Source organism: Oncorhynchus kisutch, linkage group LG11, assembly GCF_002021735.2.
Source record: "Oncorhynchus kisutch isolate 150728-3 linkage group LG11, Okis_V2, whole genome shotgun sequence".
Lineage (NCBI taxonomy): Eukaryota > Metazoa > Chordata > Actinopteri > Salmoniformes > Salmonidae > Oncorhynchus > Oncorhynchus kisutch.
This window is the reverse complement of record NC_034184.2, coordinates 46,674,534-46,684,281: the sequence shown is the minus strand read 5'-3', so window position 1 is coordinate 46,684,281 and position 9,748 is coordinate 46,674,534. Positions and strand designations below refer to the sequence as shown.

At 39.4% G+C, this 9,748-nt stretch overlaps 1 protein-coding gene across 5 annotated transcripts in view; it reads right to left on the bottom strand.

Annotated features, from left to right (window-relative positions):
• Nucleotides 1-6,110: 6,110 nt before the first annotated feature.
• LOC109899607 (regulator of microtubule dynamics protein 2-like) overlaps nucleotides 6,111-9,748 on the bottom strand; it is a 54,743-nt gene continuing 51,105 nt past the window's right edge. For all 5 annotated transcript variants that reach the window (XM_020494991.2, XM_020494990.2, XM_020494986.2 and 2 more), the window contains 3 exons: nucleotides 8,565-8,618; nucleotides 8,088-8,168; nucleotides 6,111-7,970 (listed from right to left, as the gene is read on the bottom strand). In XM_020494991.2, coding sequence (XP_020350580.1) covers nucleotides 7,914-7,970; nucleotides 8,088-8,168; nucleotides 8,565-8,618 — 192 coding nt within the window. In that variant the 3' untranslated portion in view covers nucleotides 6,111-7,913. The remainder of the gene's footprint in view (nucleotides 7,971-8,087; nucleotides 8,169-8,564; nucleotides 8,619-9,748) is intronic.

Genomic DNA, 9,748 nt, shown 5'->3' with positions numbered 1-9,748 from the left:
CACAACTCAAAATGTGAAAACAGGCTACCTAAGTATGGCTCTCAATCAGAGACAACAATAGACAGCTGCCTCTGATTGAGAACCATACCAGGCCAAACACATAGAAAACGAAATCCTAGACCTACAATATAGAATACCCACCCACATCACACCCTGACCAAACTAAAAATAGAAACATACAAAGCGGTCAGGGCGTGACAGGAAATAAGTTGATTAAGAGAATGCCAACAGTGTGCAAAGCTGTCATCAAGGCAAAGGGTGGCTACTTTGAAGAATCTCCAATATAAAATATTTTTTTATTTGTTTAACACTTTTTTGGTTACTACATGATTCCATATGTGTTATTTCATAGTTTTGATATCTTTATTATTATGCTACAATGTAGAAAATAGTAAAATTAAGAAAAATCCTTGATTGAGTAGGTGTGTCCACATTTTTGACAGGTAGGGGAAGTATTCACACCCCTGAGTTTGTATATTTGGTCTTGTGTTTTAGATTATTGTCCTGCTGAAAGGTAAATTCATCTCCCGGCGGCTGGTGAAAACTAGAGTCTACCAAGCTTAGCTCCATCATTTCTTCTCCTGAAAAACTCCCCCGTCCTTAACGATTATGAGCATACCCATAACATGATGCAGCCAGCACTACACGTGAAAATATGGAGAGTGGTACTCAGTAGTGTGTTGCATTGGACTTGCCCCAAACATAACACTGTGTATTCTGGGCAAAAAGTTAATTGTTTTGCCATTTCTTTTGCAGTATACTTTAGTTCCTTGTTTCAAACAGGATGCATGTTTTGGAATATTTTTTATTATGTACAGGCTTCCTTCTTTTCCCTCTGTCATTTAGGTTAGTATTGTTGAATAACTACAATGTTGATCCATCCTCAGTTTTTTTCTATCACAGCCATTAAGCTCTGTAATTGTTTTAAAGTCACCATTGGCCTCTGTGAAATCCCTGAGCAGTTTCCTTCCTCTCACGCAACTGAGTTCGGAAGGACGCCTGTGTCTTTGTAGTGACTGGGTGTATTGATATACCATCCAAAATGTAAATAATAACTTTGCCATGCTCAAAGGAGTATTCAATGTCTGCTTTCTTTTTACCCATTTACGAATAGATGCCCCTCTTTGCGAGGCATTGGAAAACCTCTCTGGTCTTTGTGGTTGAATCTGTGTTTGAAATTCACTGCTCGACCTTGGGATCTTACATATAATTCTGTGTGTGGGGCACAGAGATGAGGTAGTCATTCAAGAATCATCTCTATTATTACACACAGAGTGAATCCTTGCAACGTATATGACTCAAGGTCATTTTTTACTCCAGAACTTATTTAGGCTTGCCATAACAAAGGGGTTGAATACTTATTGACTCAAGACATTTCAGCTTTTACTTTTTAATTGTGTGTAAACCAGTGACACAAAATCTAAATTTAATCCATTTTAAACTGTAATACAACAAAATGTGGAAAAAGTTAAAGGAGTGTGAATATTTTATGAAGGCACTGTATATCTAACCAGCTCTTTAGTAAGTAGGGGTTCATTCTAACCAAAGAAAAAGTATAGTGTCAGAATAAAAAATAGAATGTATATTCCTAAACACTGCAGTATCAGCAAAGTTTTTTTAAAAAGTGACAACACTTCCATCTCTCAAATTGTTTATGGTTGAGATTTCATATTTTTAAATAACAGGTTGAATTGTCTCAGAATATAAAGGTTGTCCTATTTTCTGAAATAGCATAATTATTATAAATATGTGTGTAGTGTCTGATACTTTGCATGACTTTCTAATTTCAGCAAGCGAAGGTATTGTATTATGGGCACATAGCCATGTAATGTTGGAACAAAGGGGAAGTGTTTTGGTGAGTCCTTCCTCTGTGTTATGTTTTATATCGCCCAGAAGATCCTGTACTTAAACAGTGAGAGGCTTGCAGCCAGACAAGCCAGCTTGTAGTGCGTGACAAATTCAGATAAAGGCAGATGATCGCTGATAAGCCACTTCTCATGCTCTCCCCTTCACTGAATTAGAAAAGGAGGAGAGTCAAAGAAAAATATTTGCCTCCGATCTCAGAGCTAGCGGGAAAGAAAAGTGTGGAAAGATAAGACTCAGGGAATTTGGAGGGGTGGGGGGGGGGGGTAGATTTTATGGAAAGACTTTTCAAAACAAACAAACAAACAAACAAGCCATGTTCCAACATAAAGCAGAACTATGAATGAATGGTTCAAAGCTCTTATCAGTCCTCATCCTGTACACATGACCCAGTTGGAATATGACTATCAATGGTCGTGGACATATTGAATGCACTGTAAACATCATAGTGCAGGCAGACAACATTTGGCATTGAATGTTAACCCTGACAATGTCAGCCTCAGGGTTATTACTACAGCACAATACAGCCTCTGCTAAGCCTCTCCTACTACTGCACACATTATTACCCACACAAGCCAGGAGAGAGTAATGAGTGTCCGGCCTTGCATCTGCAAAGGAAAGAAGAAGCCGTATAACTCTGAAAATCCAAGCCACTGCCTGAAATGATCACAAACATCTGTGATGAGGGTGGGAGTCATACAAACCTAGAGAGCAGGCGGGTTGGGTGTGTGGGGGCTGGGGCACATAGAGGTTTGGTGGAATAGAAAACAGTTCTTTAACATGATATGTCCACATCCCCACTACCCACCTCCAACCCAGTAGAACAAGACTGACCATATGTACAGTTTACAGGCACACCTTGATCTTGATTGAGCTAAAAAACTTAATAGGCCTATCTCCTAACCAGTCACCTTCAGTTAAAATAGCATTGTGATCATGGGTGACAGTGATTCATATTTGGGGCATACAAAATAAAATACCACAATTAAAAACAAAAACTACAGTAATCCTGATATGACTTATGAGCAGTGGTGTAAAGTACTTAAATGTCACGCCCTGGTATTAGTATTTTGTGTTTTCTTTATTATTTTGGTCAAGCCAGGGTGTGACATGCGTTATTTATGTGGTGTGTTTTGTCTTGGGTTTTTTGTAGGTTATGCGATTGTGGTATAGTAGAGTTGTCTAGGTAAGTCTATGGTTGCCTAGAGTGGTTCTCAATCAGAGGCAGGTGTTTATCGTTGTCTCTGATTGGGAACCATATTTAGGCAGCCATATTCTTTGAGTGTTTGGTGGGTGATTGTTCCTGTCTCTGTTTGCACCAGAGCAGGCTGTTTAGGTGTTTCACGTTTATTGTTTTGTCTTGTATCGTCTTTATTAAACATTTTGGTCCGATCCCTGCTACACCTCCTCGTCAGAGGAAGAAAACCTTAACATTAAAATTACTACTTAAGTAGGTTTTTTTGGAGTATATGTACTTTACTTTACTATTTTTGACAACTTTTACTTTACTACATTCCCAAAGAAAATTATATACTTTTTCCTCCATATATTTTCCATGCCCAAAAGTACTCATTTTGAATGCTTAGCAAGACAGGAAATGGTCCAATTCACACACTTATCAAGAAAACATCCATGGTCATCCCTATTGTTTCTGATCTGGCGGACTCACTGAACACACATGCTTTGTTTGTAAATTGTTTGAGTGTTGGAGCGTGCCCCTGGCTATCCGTAAATAAAAACAAGAAAAAAGTGCAGACTGGTTTTCTTAATTTAAGGTCTTAAATATGATTTATACTTTTGATACTTAAGTACATTTTAGCAATTAAATGTACTTTGATATGTAAGTATATTTAAAACCAAATACTTTTATACTTACTCAAGTAGGATTTTACTGGGTACTTTTACTTGAGACATTTTCTATTAAGGTATCTTTACTTTTACTAAAGTATGACAATGGTGCACCACTGCTTATTCTTGATAGCGTGACAGATGACAGATTGGTTTTGTAGCTCATTACATCACAATTTCCTAGTAGCCAAAAAGACTGAAAGTCTAGTCCCTGATGGCCCAATATTTTTTTCCATGACAGTTCGTCACAAGTAGAATATAGTTGTCAACCTCCCAGACCAGCAATGTGCACATTAGCAGAAGTTTGCCAGTAAACCATACTTTCAACTACTGTAAAGAACATTTCCAGTTAGGATATTATCATAATTTGGTGCTACATTACATTACTACGGAGTGTTTGCCAGATGTTAATGACCCTTAAAGCGCAACTGAAGGCAATAAACAACGTCTCTGATATTAATCGGCCTATGTGTCATCGATATTAGTCAAACATTTATTCTAATGTCAAAATTGACTAGAACGTGTTCATAGGATAATTTTGGTCATAAAGTCAGTCTCGTCCAAAGCAGTTTTGAAATGACTTACTTGAGGGTTGGGTTTTGGATAACGTTCACTTACCCACTACATGGGATACACAGCTGGGGTGATTGGTGGACGGCAGGCAGCCAAGCGGTTAGGATGTTAGGCGAGTAAACGAAAAGTTGCTGGTTCGAATACCCGAGCCGTTAAGGTGACAAATCTGTCGATGTGTCCTTGAACAAGGCACTTGACCCTACTTTGCTCCAGGGGCGCTGTACTATAGCTGACCCTATAAAACAACACATTTCACTGCACCTATCCGGTGTATGTGACAATAAAATATATGTTTTTTTGATTGAGTTCTATGCAGTCTTACTGCAGAACACAGACAGTGAGACCGACCTGCCCAGCAGAGTAGCGTACTTTGTTTACGTAAGACAATACGTCGCAATATTTCTTTACTTGAGAAATACTGCACCAAACAGCTTAGCTATATGTAAAATGTATTGTATAGCCCTCATATTTAGCCTCACATTGAAGTGTTTTACCATTTTATTAATGAAAAACAATTTGACATGAAGTTGCATTCATGACGTTTATCGACTAATGTTAATTAAAAAATGAGGTCCACTAAACAAAATCCCGACATTCATTTAAATGCATTTTGTGCTGTTAGTACAGGAAATGTTGGCTCAACTAGTCAGTGACAACTGTGTTGAATGTAGAGTTTGTGACAGCCACTATGAGTTTATTACAGACACTATGTCCTGGGCTAAAATTTGCGAAATAAACTAATATCCACAAAACGGTCATACCACTTCCAACCCATGTCTGATCTGGCTGTAAGGGACAATCACAATGCAATAATTCTGAATCATCTTCTATGTAGAGTTCTAACGAGACCCCAGATTGGGACAAACATCAGTTTTCTTCCTGAATTCAAATTAAATTTACCCCAACTGTGGTATGCAGTCACTGATGTTTGTCCCAAGGCTCTCAGGGAAAGGGTGGAAGCACCAAAGGAAGGTCAGTTACTTCCCCCCCAAACTAGTCATGTTCCAGACCAATTGGCACCTCCTCATCTGAGCAGTAAGCTCTGTAATTTCTCCCTGTTCCAGGTGTCAGCTGAACATTTCGTAACCCACAACAGTCCCCAGTCTATTACTCCATCTGCAGTCTCATCTTCAAGACAAGCATGCAGACATCATGGTCAGAGATCGCGTTATAGCCACTTCTCTGACACAAATCTGGTTTCAGCCACAGAATGCAACACTGCGATTAAAACACATGAAAATCAACTTGTCAGTCCAATATGAAAATTAGGAAGCATTTGGTCAGAAGTTGCAACAGGATTACTTTCACTGACATGGAATACTGTAATTCCTTGCTGTGTCGAGGCAAATTCCATTAATTTGGTTCAAATCATCAGGCTAAACCATCTTTCCCAGGATTTATTTTGAGTTGTTATAATACTGAATAGTGTTCCTTCGGGAGGTAGCTATTTAGAGTGAGTCTGTGCCATGGCAATACCCTAAAACATGACCAGACTAGAGGGAAGTAGGCCTGAATATGATCCAGTGACAAATTCCAAATGGCTCTGGCACAAACTGCAGTCTGCACAAAAAGGGGAAGGGGAGCGGGCCTTACAAAAAAACAACACTTTACCGATGACAGTCAGGTCAGAACTTGCTTACATATCTTGTTTTTCCATTGCCTTTGGACTGGGAGAAGGGTACATATTTGGTTGATAATATAATTAAAATATCCCCATTACATATTAATAAAGTAAAAATAGTTGTGTGTATGAATTGCAGCAACATCATCTCTCACACAAGCATGCACATAAACAGTAGGCACATACTCAGAACTTGGGGCACATATCAAGATTGTACATATTTATTGACTAATGGCAGACTCAAATACCATTGATCAGTGGTGTCTATATAATGTTTAATGTATTTCATTTACAAGATAATTTACTTCACTGCAATGTGCACCACCCTAGATAAAACTAAAGCATACATTCATATTGCTGGAATATAGAACAACTTATTAGGCAAAAACAAAAACAAGTACCATTCTTGTAGTTCACCTGTTGGATAAAGTACACACCAGTTAATGGTTTCCAGAAGACTAAATTATACTTAAGAGAAATAATAAAGAACCACAGATTCTTATAGCCCATGCTTTCCTCCCAGTAATCCCAAAAAGAAACCATACAAATGAAAAATACTGAAAGTATAAAAATCCATCTCACCATTTGCATTTTTTTAACACAAAAAAAATGAATAGAACAGCATTCAAAATTCAGTAAAAGCTATCGCCTACGATATAAAATCTCTGACGTGCACATTGCCCATGGACTATTAGGCTACAAGATCTAATCTCAAATGACATTCTATGCTCAAAAATGTCCTCTAGCTAGCTGGAATGTGATGAACAGAACCTCGACCTTGTGTGAATGTGAGAACCCAAGGAGCCGTCTAGGGGTCACGTTTCCTTCCCTATTTTTTAAATTTATTTTACCTTTATTTAACTAGGCAAGTCAGTTAAGAACAAATTCTTATTTTCAATGACGGCCTAGGAACAGTGGGTTAACTGCCTGTTCAGGGGCAGAATGACAGCTTGGGGATTCGAACTTGCAACATTTTGGTTAGCAGTTCAACGCTCTAACCACTAGGCTACCCTGCCGCCCCTATCAACTCCTTCATCTTAAAACGATGTGACCATGATCTCTGTCCATTCACAGGCAGTAACAGGAACACAAGACCTGGTAACCTACACTCAATGCAGGTCAAATAATACCAAGCTTGAGTCTGCAATGGCACCCTGTTCCTTATTTAGTGCATTTCATCTGACCAGAGCTTCTATTCCCTATTTAGTGACCTAGGGCTTTGGTCAAATGTAGTGTACCTTATTAAGGAATAGGGTGCCGTGTAGTTACATTACAATCAGGGGGTAAAAGGGACAGAATGTCACTCGGTAGTCACAGTGTGACAGAGAGCTGTGTTTGGGTTGCACCTTTGTTTAAAACGGGTTTGTTATTGCCACTTGAATGCACTGCTAGAGACAAAACAGAAACAGAACATGGCGGGAGGGAGGGAACAACAAGTTCTGTGGATCACTTTCACAAAACCATAGGTCTTTATTGTTGAGGAATTCGTGTCAGAATCTCTTTAAAACACATTTGTGTATGTGCAGTTCTTAGGCTAAGCCAGGGTTCCCCAACTGGCCCATGGGCCGAATCGTGATCAATCGTATTGAAAACAACTTCAGTATAATTATTAAAATCTTCATAAAATGTATTGCCTGGTCCCCTACACTTAATTGCTGACTGTATTGATGTGAGGTGTTAGATAATGTATATCCCATTGGGACCAACACCATTGATTGACTTAGGTCCAACTGTCCCTTATACCACAATCTCTTTAGCGAACAGATGTCAAAGCACTATGCATTCATAAGACATCATGACATGTCTGTGATAAGTTTGTTCTCCAGAACACTGTTCTCTAGTATGCACAGCCAATCCAGTCATCTCCAATCCCAGAGAGCATGAGGAAGATACTGTCCCAACAGTAATCAAGGAAGACATGGATTGGCTTCCCTTCAGAGTGTGTTTTCCAGTGAAGAGGATCCTGGGTTCCTCCCTAGCAATAGGATGGAGCCATTCCACAATGTCCTCAATTAACACCTAGAGCAGAGAGAAGGGTGTCCAGCTCCTTCTGTGCCTCCTCATCCTTGGGGAGGGGAGAGAAAGAGAAATTCATCTATTTTTTTAACCACAACAATTACTGTGAGAAAACTACAACTTTAGAGCACAAGCGTAAGCCAGTGACACTACAGTCAGTACCTACCTCTTTGGAAATGGTTTCCATTGAAGTAGCAGCATCACACATCTTCCTGGCCTGACTTTTTTGCCCCAGGTCTCTGTAGCACTGACCAATCAAAACCACATTTCTCATCATAATCAACATCATCACTGGTGCACATAAAAAGCCATTTGATTACGGGATATAAATAGATTATATATATATATGTCGATTATTATAAACTGCTTGGTTCGAGCCCTGAATGCTATCAGACCCTGAATGCTATCAGACCCTGAATGCTATCAGACCGTATTCCACGGGTATGACAAAACATGTATTTTTACTGCTCTAATTACATTGATAACCAGTTTATAATAGCAATAAGGCACCTTGGGGGTTTGTTGTGTCGTGCCTAAGAACAACCCTTAGCTGTGGTATATTGGCCATATACCACACCTACAGATGCCTTATTGCTTAAATATAAGATGCACACATAACAAGAACAATGGCAGCCCAACTTACCTTGGCTAAAAACACATAGTTTAATTTGGAGTACTTGGGACTGATCTCTTCCACCTGTGGAAAATTATGAAAATATAAGTTAAACTTGAGAACACTGCACATGCTTAGAATCAACTCTTCCTCGAGTTAAGCTTCCCGAGGATGGGAAAAAAAATGGATTCTCCTTGTCCAGAATCTCTATAATGTGTCAGCCCTAAAGGGATCCATCCCTGATTCCAGTATGAAGCGGAGGTGATTTGGAATCAAACTCTCGTGAAAAGGTAGCCCAGTCTGAGACTTGGAGGCACAAACGTCATCCCTCGGACGCGACAAAGATGAAGTTAAGTGTTACCATAAAGCTAGAAAACACGGTTGTATTCTTCCATTGGACCTGCACCAAAAACACACCACTGACAAAAACACTGACAGTTTATGTTCTTAAATGCATCAAATCAGTCCAGGACAGGTATGACGTTGGTACAGGATTTGGGCAAATGAGTGCAACTGAACATAGAACTTGCTCAGCACACGCAATCATAGACAGGACTAACCATAACATTGTTGTACCTCTAGCAATTGATATGTAGACACAAATGAATATGTCTATGTACTGTATATTTCACTTGACTCAACTTTTTATTCTGACCCTATGTAGCCTTAGCATTAATCATACAGTGAAAAGAGTACTACGACAACACCTGGGCCCTAGCCACTGTTAGTGCACTTGGCTGTTGCGGCACATGTTGCATAACTCAGCAGGATGTGTTTATTGAAGCTAGACAGCCTCTACCAGAGTCCTTGCGGCCAGGAGCAACAAGTTACAACAGAGACCACTTAAATCAAATTGATGGGTGAGATACATAAGACAGGAGGAAGAGGCATGCAGCAGGCCAGGAGCGATTTCATTTCTCTTTATATAAACATGTGAAAAGTGTGAACACAGATTACGCCTCTTTAAATACTTGGGGGGTTTGGTCTTTAAATCTGGGTGCAGAAGCGACCACTGGGCAAATTCTGATTTAACACTAAACAAATAGGCTGCTGTGTGCTCCATGTTTTAATGGTTTGGAGAGAGAGCATCAAAGACAGTAGAGCCTATGGCTTTGCAAGATAAGTTAAAGCAAGAACTTAGAAAGACTGCGTGATTATAACAGGCTAAAGTACACAATGCAGAACTATAAAAGTAACAGAAACAGGGTACCCGT